This window comes from Delphinapterus leucas, chromosome 13, assembly GCF_059928025.1.
Source record: "Delphinapterus leucas isolate spDelLeu-1000000601 "Yukka" chromosome 13, BTC_Dleu_Yukka2, whole genome shotgun sequence".
In the NCBI taxonomy this organism is placed as follows: Eukaryota; Metazoa; Chordata; class Mammalia; order Artiodactyla; family Monodontidae; genus Delphinapterus; species Delphinapterus leucas.
In genome coordinates, this window is record NC_143141.1 from 74013854 (window position 1) to 74028766 (window position 14913).

Sequence of the window (14913 nt, forward strand, 5' to 3'; positions counted from 1 at the left end):
ACACTAATTCTTTTCCCTGAAACCTTAAAAGGACAGCCTTCCCAAGAAGGCTTACCATTGCTTCTGCTGCTCTCATTACCTACTTATCTTACTCTGCTATTTCCTATCACTCACCAGACTTTCCTGTTGCCTTCATTTCCTCAGCGCTCATTCATTCTGCCTCCCTTCTGCAGAAGCTGTACTCTTGAAATTTATCAAGCTCTCCTAATAGTCAAATTCAGTATCCTTTCTTCATTCCTGACTTCTAAGTAAGATGACTCCGCTGACTATCCACTAACTGAAATTCTTTCCTCCCTTGGCCTTCGTGATTCCATTCACCCAATGTTCCTGTTAGCCATCCAACCATTACATTTGGTGTCCTTTTTTGGTAATCTACCTCCTGCATATTCCTAACTGGATGTTTGACTGTGCATCTACACTCCCTCAGAGAATCTTCTCTTCAGCTTTAACCATAAGCTACCTGCAGATGACTCCAAAATCTAATTATGTATTCTTGGGCAAATCAGACAATCTCTCTGATCTTCAGATTCCACAGGTGTACCATGAGGATGGTTTAAATGATTTTCTAGTGACCCCTGAATCTGATTCTGTGATCTATAGAGATGTAAAGTTCTAATCTTTCTCTGTTTCAAACTCCAAGTCAATATATGTGGCAACTTTCTGGACACTTCATTTGGATATTTCCTTGTCACTCAACATATTAGTCCATTCTGGACTCCTGGTGACTAAACTTGGCTTGGGGGGGCAGGGGCAGTGGTCAATGCAGCTGTGACCTTAAGGATCAAAGACAGAAGAACATTCCTTCAAAACAATTCCTAAGGCATCTTGCTAAAAACAGATGAAAAGGGGCTTCCCTGCTGGCATAGTCGTTAAGAGTCTGTCTGCCAACGCAGGGGACATGGGTTCCATCCCTGCTCCGGGAAGGTCCCACATGCCACAGAGCAACTAAGCCTGTGAGCCACAACTACTGAGCCTGCGCGCCACAACTACTGAAGCCTGCGCGCCTGGAGCCCATGCACCGCAACAAGAAAAGCCACCCAATGAGAAGCCCATGTACCGCAACAAAGAGTAGCCCCCGCTCGCCGCAACTAGAGAAAGCCTGTGCACAGCAACGAAGACCCAATGCAGCCAAAAATAAATAAATAAATTTATTTAAAAAAAGATGAAAAAACTAGAATTCACCGAACAGAAATCTCATCTCAAAAGATGAATTACTCTACTACTTTCAAGCCCAAATGGAACAAAGTTCCCTGAGTTAAAAGATCTTAGAGGGAGTGGAAGAGAAGACAAGATGTCCTCAATGTCCTCAGAAATTTTTAGCAGCTCATTCCATGTCAAGCTGGGAAGCACACTGTTAGGGAGCCAGGGCTAAATGAATTAAGCCAGAATCATTTGTAGCTTTCAGGTGTTGAAAATAGGCTGAGAGAAACCTGCAAAAGATTTGGGACCAAGAATTTTTTAGTTTAAAACACCCTAAAATAGCTTTAGCTTAATTAAGTGCAGTAAGCGTGTAGAAAGCCTGAGCTCTATGTAGGCTGCCAAAGAGAAATACTGTATCTTCTATTTCTTCTCTAAATAACACTCGATGTACTTTCTACAAAGAATATTTAATTGTTAAATACTTGTCTATTAAACTCTATATAATGATAGTGATAGAACCCATACATATGTAGACCTGCTTTTCTTATTACCATAGGAAAGCCTAGACTTCATAATATAGGAAACAATAGCTATAGAAAAATCAGAATAGAATTTATAAAAAAGGATTGATTAGAATGAGATGAACACCAAGGATAACATGGTCACAACAAATATTTTGGTTCCTCATATTTCCAGGCTTAAATAAAAACTTCAATAAAAACCAAGACAAAAAATACTTTAACAAAAGTAAAAAAGACAAACAACAAACAAGGGGGAAAATGTCATTTATATCAAAACAAAGATTAATATATCTAATAGATAAAGAGCTTCTAAAAATAAAGGAAGTGGTTAACAATCATAATGCAAAAACTGACTAGAGATATAAAGAAAAAAGAAATATAAATGGCTCTCAAATACTAGAAAAGTTCATCCATAAGAGAAATGCAAATTAAAACTATATAGATATACCATTTCTTACCTATCACAGACTGGCAAAAATCCAAAAGTTTGACAACATACTACATTGGTAAAACTAAATAACAAGTACTTTCATTCATGGCTGATGGGAATTCAAAAATCAGATAACCCATACGGAAGGGAATATGGGAATATTTAGTGAAAATGCATACATTTGTCCTTACTAACAATTCTACTTCTAGAGACCTCTTCCAAAGTACCCTGGGAAAAATATGAACAGACATATATATGTACAAGACGATTTATTGCAGCAATTTGTACAACAGCAAAAGACCAGAAATAACACAAATGTCCATCAGTAGAAGGTTGTTTGAACAAACGATGGTACATCCACACAATGAAGTATTGTACCAGGCGGCTGTAAGAAGAAATGAGGAAGATCCCTAAACATCACTATGCAGTGATCTCTAAGATATACTATTATGTGGAGGGGGGAAAAAAAAGAAGCACGTGTAGTAAAATATGTATAGTGTGCTACCATTTATCTATGAAAGGGGGTGATAACCCCCCCACACACACACTTACTTATATTAAGAAAGAAACAATGAAAAGATAAACCAAAAAATTTAAAACTAAGAATAGTTAACTATGAGGGAAGAAAAGGCTAGGGTAGTGATAGAGACCAGACTTCTTTGACTATGTCTTGTTTTATATATAGATTTGACTTTGTAATCATGTGAATACGTTACATAATTATAAAGGAAAAATAAATTTTAAAAGAAAAAGTAATCCATAAATATCAAAAGTAAAATGAAACTAACTTAAATGTACATATCCACAGATGGTGGCATAACCACAGAATGGGGACTTTAGACTATAATAACCTGACTGGGCATTCTCTAGTGGGATAAACCATAGGGCAAATGGAACTGCAAAAAACCAAAATCTTCAACAATTTCCAGTAATCATATGTCACTGATTTTGGAACTACATTCTCAGACTGTTGTGGGTATTTTATGGAATAACACAAAGGTATAATTATTTTGTGTCGTTGAAAGCAAAGACTTTTGTCAGAGTTTAAAGGACATACAAATATAAGATCAACTAGGTTAAGTAAAAGATCTGTATCGTCAAATATGATTTGGAATTATCAGTATGAATTTATGAGGTACTTTATCAAAAAACAAACTTTATTCCCCTGGCTATCCACTGAATGAATGGATTCCTAAGCAATGATCACCAGCGACTGTTAGTACCACTAGGTGAAGAGTTGAGGCAGAACTTGGGAAGAGATGGAACAGATGTACAATACCTCATCCCTCTAGTCATTACTGATACCACAGACAGAAAGACAACCAGCTATCGTGTGCCCCCTAATGTGATGCAATAGGAAGTACCATTACCTAATAAGTATTGCTGCCAAAAATTATAAATTACAAAGAAACTTATATGCCTATTAAAGTACCCACTTAACATTCAAAAATATATCTCCTATGTCAGAGATTCCATTTTATCTTTAAATAAATATTTAAATGTAAAATGCAGCACACCCGCCACAGGACAAGCTGCATAAATCAGAAGATTCACTCATGAACGATAGGTGGAGATGAAAAATAGCTCGCCTTTTCAAGGTAAAGAAATCAGTTTATAGAGGCACCCAAAAATGAACATTTGTTAGATTACAGCAGGGTTCCTAAAACATCTGCAGTCCAGAGCCACAGAAAATCCCCAAACTACTCCTTTTCTGAAAGCCAGTGTTAATGCTCCATCTTCTCAGCTGTTTCTAAGCCTTCAATTCCCATTCTGTAACCAAGGTTCACAGACAGACGGAGGGAAGATTAATTTTTAGATAAGAGAACAGAGCAACAGCCAACAAGTTTTTTTCTTTTACTCTACAAAGGTCTTAGTGTCACTCCTGGTGCCCCAAATAACAACCCAGATTCCTCTTCCTCTCTGCCTCTCTCCATAAAAACACTCTCCCTCCACTCAATCATCCTGTACATATCCCCTTTGGCTAAAATCAAAAAGGAAACATTACCATGATCATTACCATGATAAAAACCTTTACCTAGCATTCAAAGGCTTAAGAAAAAGGTTATCTGAGAGGAACAGAAGCTCAATTTTTGGAGTGGATGTGTTATAAAGTAAACTCTGTGTTTTGTCATTCTATTTCCTCAAACTAACAATCTTCAATTTTGAGATAAGTACTGAAATCAATACCTAACGTCCAACTAAATGTGGATCCTCCAATACAGTCTAGATTAATTTGAATAGTTAGTTTACAGGGTTTGTGTGATCTATTTCGGTATTGCCTTCTGAATAGAAATAACTTGGTGCTGAACAAAAACAAAACAAAGCAAAACAAAGCAACCTTATTTTCCTTAAGGGTTTGGCTGAAACCCTACAGGGTTGCGGGGTTCTGCTTTTGCTGCAGGGCGTGAGGGCAGGCGGGGAAGTGCTGCTGGTTATAATCAAACACTGGCTTTGATAACAAAGCGATGTTACAACAGGCTTCAACATGGAGCTTCTTACCAATGATCATTGCAGTGAATAGGTCTCTATATAAGAAATTAAACAGGAAAGGTTCATACCAGGCCTCAACTCCCACAATCGCAGTCACTATGTAGACAAAGGAAATAGTCTGGAAGGAAAATGCAGACAAAAATATACAGAGCATTAACAGCTGGAAAGATCAGGGAGTCAATAACGCTTTATGCAGCATAAGTCTAGTAAACAGCTTTAGTAAAAGCAAGAAGTATGCTTAAATTTGATATGGTGGCAAGTCTTGCCTTTAAAAATAGTTTTTTCAGCCAACAACACCATAAAATAACTAACTTCTAGACAATGCAAACAACCGGCCTCATAAGGCACCTCGTAAATTGGTTTAGCCACACGATGTTCCAATTTGCCCACCCAATCATTTTCTTCAAACACACTCCAACTTCTGATTCTTTACTGGAGCCTTAGGTGTAGACGGGCAAAATGGCAACACAAAAAGCTGGGATTCTAAGGCAGGGAGAGTTCATAGCAAGCCTATAAAGTAAGAGGAAAACAAATCTCTCTACTCACTGAAAAGTTGGCAATGAAGACAAAAAGCCAACAATTTAATTATAAGCGCCTTTCTTTACAAAATCAACAGTTTCAATGAATGTTTGTTAAGAAACCGTTCATTTTTTGGTGTAATAATGGCATTGTAATTATGTTTTTTAAAAAGAACTCTTACCACTTAGAGATATATAGTAAAATATTTATCACATAATGCCAGGATTTTCCTTTAAAATAATTGGAAGGAGGGTGAGGAAGAGTACATGTGAAACTAGACTGGCCAAGTGTTAACTGCTCAAGCTAAGTAACAGGTACATAAGGGTTCACTATACTATTCTCTCTACTTTTGTACATATTGGAAATTTTCCATAAATAAGTAAAAATAATATAAAATAAAAAGGAAAAAAATGTCAAAGCACCCATCAGTTCTAACCAGAAAAGCAAAAGGTCAATAAAGAAGGAATAACAAAAACTTTCCCCAAAATTCATGGCAATGTTGAAAATTTAAGGAAGAACCCATACTTACCACCTGGCTAACGTCATATCCCCATGGCAGGAAAAGAATCCCTGTGTTATACTTTTCCCAGTGGGACAGGATGAAAGAAAATAAAACTACCCATAGCAGGAGATAAAGAACAAAAACAGTGACACCCGATGATCCTCGTCCAAAAATGGAATACACAGTTACAACAAAGTAAACACATGACCAACTATCCAGGCCATGGTCAAAAAGCTCCCCTAACGGGGTGCTGGAATTGGTTCTACGGGCTTGCTTTCCATCCACACCATCTGCAACAAAAAACACATTACCACAGGAATAGGTCAACAACTGCACCAGTCTGGAGAAAGTCTTCTTTAATAAAATGGAGAGAAACAAAACAAAACAGACGAGCATATCATAGGAATGTTAATTAACTAAATTATAACTATCAGACAGTACTGTAAAAATCCAACCTTTAGTTGCTACAATGCAAAGATTTCAGAAATAAAACCTGTAATTTCTCAAAGCTTAATCTAAAAATTAAAATGTTAAATCACATTGAATGGTGTCTATTTTAGATCTAAGGAAGAAGCATTCTAGTTGGACTCTGAATTCCTCCAAATCTGCGTAACAACTAACTGAGCTGTTCCACTAGCCGCAAATTCTTAACCCTCCAGAGAATATTCAATAGTTGTTCATTATAATTTATCTAACCATTCCTTGCTCTAAGATCCAAAAACACTCTGTTACTTCAGTCATAACACCTGTTTCATCTTGTTTGATATCACAGTTACTTCTTTACAGATTGACCACCTCCATAATTTTAAGTGCTTTCCAAAAAGGCTTTGCAACACAGTAGGTGTTGAGTAAATGTAAGAATAAATTTATTGGGCTTCCCTGGTGGCGCAGTGGTTGAGAGTCCACCTGCCGATGCAGGGGACACGGGTTCGTGCCCCAGTCCGGGAAGATCCCACATGCCGCAGAGCGGCTGGGCCCGTGAGCCATGGCCGCTGAGCCTGCGTGGCCGGAGCCTGTGCTCCGCAACGGAAGAGGCCACAACAGTGAGAGGCCCGCATACCGCAAAAAAAAAGAAAGAAAAAACGAATAAATTTATTGAATAAATTGAACTTATTGAATAAATTGTGAGATTGGGATTGACAGATATACACTAATATGTATAAAATGGATAATTAATAAGAACCTGCTGTATAAATAAATAAAATTCAAAAAAAATTTATTGAACTGTACAATGCACTATTTTTTAAATTAATTTTTATTGGGGTATAGTTGATTTACAATGTTGTGTTAATCTGCTGTATAGCAAAGTGAATCAGTTACACATGTACATATGTCCACTCTTTCTTAGATTCTTTTCCCATATAGGTCATTACAGGGTATTGAGTAGAGTTCCTGCGAAGCACTATTCTTGATGCTCTGAAGACTATAAAAAATCTTAGAATAAACTAAGTTTGTGCCCCCAAAGAGTTTACAATTGAGAACGGAGACAAAACATGACAGTTACAGATATGATGTATCACAAACCAGAGAAGAGTATAGAAAAGGGACGAGTTCTCTTCAGGCTAAGATAAGCTAGACTGGCTTTCCAGACAAGATGAAATCTGAGTGGGGACATAAAGAATGAGTTGGATTTCGGTAGACAGGAGATAAAGGAGTGTGTCATTTCAAGAGGAGGGAGTGCTATCGGCAAAAACACCGAGATGGAAAAGCACATGTGTGTGCAGAGAATGCCAAGTACTTTAATTTGACCAGAAACTAGTATGTGAAGATGGCAGTCTAAAGAGGCTAGAAGGAAGGTCTGAGCCAGTTTAAAGGTATCAGAGAGTCTGAGGAGCTACTACAATTACCTGAGTAGAGGATTACAAAGAGAAAAGCAATGCAGTGCTTCAGGAAGACCCACTTGATATTGGTGGGAAGGACAGGCTGGGAGAGGAACCCTACTTAGTAGGCCTAAATTGAGATGGAATGCAGTGGGCATAAAAAGCTGGAGGAAGGCGAGATATTAAGAAAATAAAAATGACAGTGCAACCAAAGAGGAGAGGTGAGGCCGAAGGACAAGAAGACCATCTCCAAAATCTCCCGTCTGTGTACCTAAGAGAGTGGTAGTATTAACAGAAATAAGAAAATCTGAAGGAGCAAGACTGATAGAAAAGAGCTGAGTACAGTTTTAGATGCTGAAATTGAAGTGTTAGCAGGACATCCATATGGTAATGTCGAACAACTCAACCTAAGGATACTTACTAGCAACTCAGAAGATAGATAAGGGCTAGATACTAACACGGGAGTCAACTCAATAGTGTTAAGGATCAGGATTACCAAGGGAATAAGGAAGGAGAAAGAGAAAGAGAAATCACGCTGGAACACCTTCACACAGGGGCACACCTTCACACAGGGGCGAAAACAGAGGAGCCGGAGGGGTAGGGGGGTGGGGGGAGAGGAAGAGAGAATGGTACAACCTAGTTAAAAAGGAAGAAGAGTCTGAATTATAAAAATTCCTCCTCCAAAGAAACAGTTTTGTTAATTAAGTGCATCAGAACTAGACTAACTGTAAAGATTCAGATTCAAGGAATTAAAAATTCCTTATCATTACTGTGTTTATCTTGCTCACAACAGTGTTATCCCCAGTGCCTAGCTCAGTTTGTGGCAAAGAGGGCCTTTAAAAATGTTGTTGAAGGAATATATGAAAGGATGAATCTCAAACTCTGGCCCAAACACTGTAGATCTCTGTTATATAGGATTGGGAACCTTTCTGCCCCCCAGTAGTTAAAATATATCCTAAAAGTCTTTTCTTATTATTTGCTGGCTTAATTTCCTATTCTCAGTGCAACTTCTGTGCAGTTATTACAAATATTATATTCATGAACTACATATTAATTAGGTTTTGTACGTCTTCTCACTGAACCCGTTCTAGCCCCATAAGTCTGGGGTCTAGATAAGTCTCACAATGTTTTTTCATAAGAAAGGCAATTCAGCGCATAACCTATATATTATGAAAAAGCCACCAGCAGAACCAACAGCAGCACCCTGTGATCAAACGCTGATATTTCTGCAGCAAAGCATAAGAATAGTCACACTAGTAGTATAAATGAAGGCTATAAATTGTTGCTTCAAGGCAGGTTTTGCAACAAACAGTTCATGTTAGATCAGGATTTTTGCCAGAATTGTGGAGACCTGAAACAGGTAGATGGTACAGTACTTCAAAAGACTCTTACGGGGACTTCCCTGGTGGTACAGTGGTTAAGAATCCGCCTGCCAATGCAGGGGACACGGGTTTGAGCCCTGGTTCGGGAAGATCCCACATGCCACGGAGCAACTAAGCCCATGCGCCACAACTACTGAGCCCGTGAGCCACAACGACTGAGCCTGCGTGCCACAACTACTGAAGCCCACACACCTAGAGCCTGTGCTCCGCAACAAGAGAAGCCACCTCGGGACTTCCCTGGTGGTGCAGTGGTTAGGAATCCGCCTGCCAGTGCAGGGGACACAGGTTCGAGCCCTGGTCCCGGAGGATCCCACATGCTGTGGAGCAACTAAGCCCGTGCGCCTCAACTAATGAGCCCATGTGCCATAAGTGCTGAAGCCCATGCGCTTAGGGGCTGTGCTCCGCAACAAGAGAAGCCACCGCTATGAGAAGCCCGCGCACCGCAACGTAGAGTAGCCCCCGCTCGCCGCAACTAGAGAAAGGCCACGCGCAGCAACAAAGACCCAATGCAGCCAAAGATTTAAAAAATAAATTAATTTAAAAAAAAAAGAGGGGCTTCCCTGATGGCGCAGTGGTTGAGAGTCCGCCTGCCGATGCAGGGGACACGGGTTCATGCCCCGGTCCGGGAAGATCCCACATGCCGCGGAGCGGCTGGGCCCATGAGCCATGGCCGCTGAGCCTGCGCAGCCGGAGCCTGTGCTCCGCAACGGGAGAGGCCACAACAGTGAGAGGCCCGCGTACCGCAAAAAAAAAAAAAGAGAAGCCACCTCAGTGAGAAGCCCACGCACCGCAACAAAGACCAACACAGCCAATAAATAAATTAATTAATTAAAAAAAAAAAAAAGACTCTTATGACATGCTGTTAAAAGCCAGAGAACACAGGCCTCTCTCCTTTTCCCTATTCCTCTTGCAGTCCTTGGCAACCAAATCCTGTAGCAAAAAAAAAAATTTTGTTTTTTTGGCCACACCGCACGGCATGTGGCATCTTAGTTCCCGTGCCCGCTGCAATGGAAGTGCGGAGTCTCAACCACTGGACCTCCAGGGAAGTCCCAGTAAAACCAACTCATCTTTAATAACAAATGCACAAAAGCCTCTGTCTAAATGTAGATCTTTTAACTAAGTTTTTGCCTAATTCTTCTTGATTTCATTCTCTTCCTTCCCCAAACTCTTGCAGCTCTGGTCATCCACCACATCAGCATTTAATCCTGTACCAAATTACCCTGGTTTTATGAATACAAGTCATTTTTATCTGAAGAGACCTAAGCAACTTTAAGTCAGGGTCTGCTACTTCACATTCATTTAAAAACCACATACTGAGTACCTCCTATGGAGCAGGCACTGTTCTTATAACACTGGGTACACAGCGAGCAAGATAAAGTACCCACCCTCAAGGAACTTACATTTTAGAGCAGACAACATACAAGGGGGTCATATGGTTTTAAGTGCTATGGAGAAAAATAAAGCAGGGAAGAATAGGAGAATGCAGGACAAGTCACACAGATGATCCCAACGAAACGCACCCTTGGCAGAATACATGGTGTAACCTTGCCCAGTGGACTTCCCTGACCACGCCCCCTCCACCAAATGAGAATTGATCACTTCTATATTTGTTCTCCCACTATGCTCTATTACAGCATCTCTCTCAGTATTCTGCAGTTATTTGATATGTCAGTACTGCTTCCCAAACTCATGGCAAAAATGATATCTTATTCCAGGGTTGGGAAATATTTCTTGTAAAGGGCCAAACAGTAAATATTTTAGGCACTGTGGGCCAAATGGCCTCTGTTACAGCTACTCAACTATGTCTCTGCTGCAGGAAAGCAGCCACAGACACGTAAAGGAATGAGCATAGCTGTGTTCCAGTAAAACTTCACTTACAAAAACAGACAACAGGCGCTTCCCTGGTGGCGCAGTGGTTGAGATGCAGGGGACAAGGGTTCGTGCCCCGGTCCGGGAAGATCCCATGTGCTGCGGAGCGGCTGGGCCCGTGAGCCATGGCCGCTGAGCCTGAGCGTCCGGAGCCTGTGCTCCACAACGGGAGAGGCCACAACAGTGAGAGGCCCGCGTACCGCAAAAAAAAAAACACAGAAAAACAGACAACAGGCCAGATTTGGCGTACAAGTGGTAGTTTGCCAACTCCTATCTTATTCTTTGAATTCCCAGCAAATGACAATATTTTTCACAGAGAAACTCAAGAACGTATTTACCAAACTGAACAGGGTATTAATAAACCCTAGTTAAAATGAATTAAGCACAGGAGAAAACGTTTGGTGCTATCCTTGCTGACAGTTTCACCAGCCACTGACTATTTGCCAATTTCTTACCTAGAGTGTAGGCTACGAAGTTGAGGATGCCCACCACAATCCAAACCCAATCAGGTACATGCTTGTGACCCGGTGCTGTAAAGGAAAGCAACTCAGATTATAACACAGTCTAAGTACCATTGTTCTTACCATAGCCCATACTGCCAATGAGAAATGTTTCTATTTATTAAACAGAAGCTGAAGTGCTTTACAATATATTTCGAATGCAGAACTAGGTAAATATTAGAATGTATCAGCAAACTCTGACAAAACAAAAGTAACTGCCCAACCCCTCATAAACAATAGGCATTTACTTTGAGCTTTAATCGTAACTCAAGACTGACTATCTTCACTTGAAAATTACTTATGTGCCTAGAATGAAAAATCGTGTTTTTGGAATTCAAAAAATGCTTGTGTTTAATCTGATCCTTGTTGTTTATGATTATACTACAAACATGTATTAAGCTTTCAACCTATACTCTCTCACTAAATTATTAATTAGCTGAACAAAAGACCTTTTGATTTGTGTCTAGGTAAATTACCTCAACTGGATGATTCTGGCAACAAAATCGTTCTGAAATGTCTGGACCTTACTTTTCCCCCCCCTAAGATAAAACAAGTGAGATTCAGCTCTGGGTTCTAGTCCTGGCTCTGTGACCAACGAGCAGTGTGGCCCTGAATATACCATTTAACCTTCCTGTCTTCCACTTCCCAAATATACTGGGACTAGATGGTTAATCTGGCCCTTCAAGTTGTATGACTTGGAGAAATACATATATTTACGTATTTTTAGTTCTCTTAGTGACTAAGTAAATAGTCTTATTTAGTCAGAGAAAATACTATTTCTAGTTTCAAAGATAAACTTTTGAGGCTGTTCTGAGGATTAAAATACAATTTTAAAAAACCCCACAATATCAAAACCATGCTTAATGAAATTTAAGCATGGTAATGGTAACGATCTTGAATTACCATTTTATTACATATACAGAAGCTATGGCTAAAATTTTCAGTTGATAAAGTCAGGCATAGGCAGAGTTTCAATATTCATAATTCCTATAATATCAAAAGTCATTAAGTGTTTGAAACTCCAAATTCTCCTACGAAAACAATGTTGTCAGTGATTGTTAATTTCTCTAGGTCAGTGCACAAACGTCTGCTGAACCCACAACACAGATGAATTACAGCAGCGGTCCCCAACCTTTTTGGCACCAGGGACCGGTTTCATGGAAGACAATCTTTCCGTGGATGGGGGAGGCGGTGCTGGTGTTTCAGGTGGTTAATGCGAGCGAGGGCGAGCGGCAGATGAAGCTTCGCTTGCCCGACCCTTGCTTACCTCCTGCCGTGCAGCCCGGTGGCTAACAGGCCGAGGACCGGTACCGGTCCGCAGCCCAGGGGTTGGGGACCCCGGAATTATAATACTAAAACTCCTGACTACATCATTTATAAGTATTCTTATTGGAAAGTATCTTCTAACTTAGAATACAAAAAATACTCATCTACCTCCATCTTTCTGTTCTTCTCAACTCCATCCACCAGCTGAGCAATAAGAATAAACTGTTTCCCACATATCCCCCCTCATCCCAGATGTGCTCCAGATTCTCTTGTCCAGCCGGGGCAGAAGCTGGGGTGTGGGAGGAAGTAAGGTAGCAGTGGGTCTGAAGAAAGCCGTTGGGAATAAGCTGAAAACTGCCTCCAAAGGCGCATTTTGCCTCCCATCCTCAGTAAGGGCCCAGACTTCTGTCAGTAAATATCTAAGGTCTAACAACCATTTTCAAAAGAAACTGGGAGTTATTAAAGGTACGTACAAGTGCTGAGCAGAGGAAAGAGAGACCACATTGCCTTTAGAAAAAGGGGATTTTTATTCCATACCTAGAAAAGGGAAAGGGATATTTCTGGAACTGGTAGGTATGCTGGGCCTTGCTTATACTCATTTTCAGGCAAAACTTCAGAGTCCTACTTTTCCATCTTCTTATAAATCCCATTACTCTTTATTTACAAAAACCTCATTGCTTTTTAGACGACATATCTAAATTCAATAGCCAAACTGGTTTCTAGAACTTATCAGAAACATACATAACAGATTGTGAAAACATAACTTAGCCTTTACACCCAATTCTAACATTTTACAACCCTTCTAATATTCAAAACTTTTCAGAAATGCAAGCATCTTAATAGAATCAGAAAATAACCATATCTCATTTTTTGCTATTTAGACATTTAAGATTTTATATTAAAGTAATAATCTTACCTGAAGCATAAAAGTCAGGATCAAAGTATGCCATAAGCAGAAAATTGAACACAACCAGCAGAAAGCCAGAAAAGGTTATCAGATTTGGAGCCAGCCAAGTAGGAAATACCTATTTGTTTCAAAATAATTACAGAATAATTAAAGTAGAGAAATCTCTCTGTCTACTACATACCACAACATGCAAATGTGTCAAAACAAAAACTATAAATTTGAAAGACCACATACACAGGAATTATATATATATATATCAAATTATAAACCGTAATCAGTTAATAGAAATAAGTCTATTTTCTATATTTTAAATAATTCTATAATCAACAAACTTTTATAATCATAACATTATATTTATTTTAGAAAAATTTAAGAAGCATTTTATAAATATGATAGATCTAGAGTATAAGCTTATACTTCAATGATGAGATAGATCAAAAGGTATGCGACTAAAGGAAAGGAGGATGGGAGAGGCAGTTTCTCTAAACGTCTTACTGAACTGACAGTTGGTCTGTAATACTCCATAAAATAGTTTAAAATATTTAAAACTTACTAAAACCTAAGTACATGCTTATTGATCATCTTACCTTCACTACAGTGTTCCAAAATGGATGCATGACATACAGAGAGAGGGGGTTGGTATCCACAGCACTGTACTGTTAAGAAATGAAAAAAAATATTCAGAGTTAGTCCTTGCATACCAGCAAGTATTTAGAACAATGTTTCTCAAATGAAGATAATAGCACAGGGACTTCCCTGGTGGCGCAGTGGTTAAGAATCCGCCTGCCAATGCAGGCGACACGGGTTCGATCCCTGGTCCGGGAAGATCCCACATGCCGCGGAGCAACTAAGCCCGTGCACCACAACTCCGCGGAGCAACTAAGCCCGTGCACCACAACTACTGAGCCTGCGTTCTAGAATCCGTGCACGCCAACTACTGAAGCCTGCGCACCTAGAGCCTGTGCTCCACAACAAGAGAAGCCACCGCAGTGAGAAGCCCGCGCACCGCGACAAAGAGTAGCCCCCGCTCGCTGCAGCTAGAGAAAGCCCGCGTGCAGCAACGAAGACCCAACACAGCCAAAAATATATAAATTTTTTTAAAAAAGAAAATAATAGTAAAAAAAAAATCTAGAGAATATATCTAGTTATACAATGTCCTCTTCTAAATAACAGAACTGGAGAAGCAATCTGAATGGGGCAAAGATGGCCAAGCACATCTTTGTATAATATTTATAATATTACAATGTTGCAGCAGAAAATTTTATATTGCTTTCAAGTGCTCACCTATTTGCGGGATAATGAGCACACTGTGTGCATTCACACACTGACTTTCTCAACCTCCTTCATCCCTCTCAACTAACGGGAATCTAGCTGTTTTACCCTTGACACCATTACTAATGCACTTATTAACGGTACAACCTTGGGTAAGTTACTTAACCTCTCTGTCTTAGTTGCTTCACCTGTAAAATGAGGATCACAGCATTTACCTCAAAGGATTGCCATAAGGATTAGATAAACTGATAACATACAGGAAGTGCTTAGAGCAGTACCTAGCCCACAGTTAGTG

General features: G+C 39.7%; 1 protein-coding gene across 6 annotated transcripts in view; it reads right to left on the reverse strand.

Annotated features, from left to right (window-relative positions):
- SELENOI (selenoprotein I) overlaps nucleotides 1-14913 on the reverse strand; it is a 44196-nt gene that overhangs the window by 12243 nt on the left and 17040 nt on the right. For 3 of the 6 annotated variants that reach the window (XR_016395505.1, XM_089923377.1, XM_089923376.1), the window contains exons 2-6: nucleotides 13934-14002; nucleotides 13356-13464; nucleotides 11129-11203; nucleotides 5630-5892; nucleotides 4650-4699 (exon numbers count right to left, since the gene is read on the reverse strand). Coding sequence is in view for 5 of the 6 variants with exons in the window: in XM_089923377.1 (XP_089779503.1) it covers nucleotides 4650-4699; nucleotides 5630-5892; nucleotides 11129-11203; nucleotides 13356-13464; nucleotides 13934-14002 (566 nt within the window). In the remaining variant the exon portion in view is untranslated. Of the gene's footprint in view, nucleotides 1-4590; nucleotides 4700-5629; nucleotides 5893-11128; nucleotides 11204-13355; nucleotides 13465-13933; nucleotides 14003-14913 lie in introns of all 6 variants that reach the window. The other 3 variants (XM_022574261.3, XM_089923375.1, XM_089923378.1) reach the window with 2 other exon arrangements.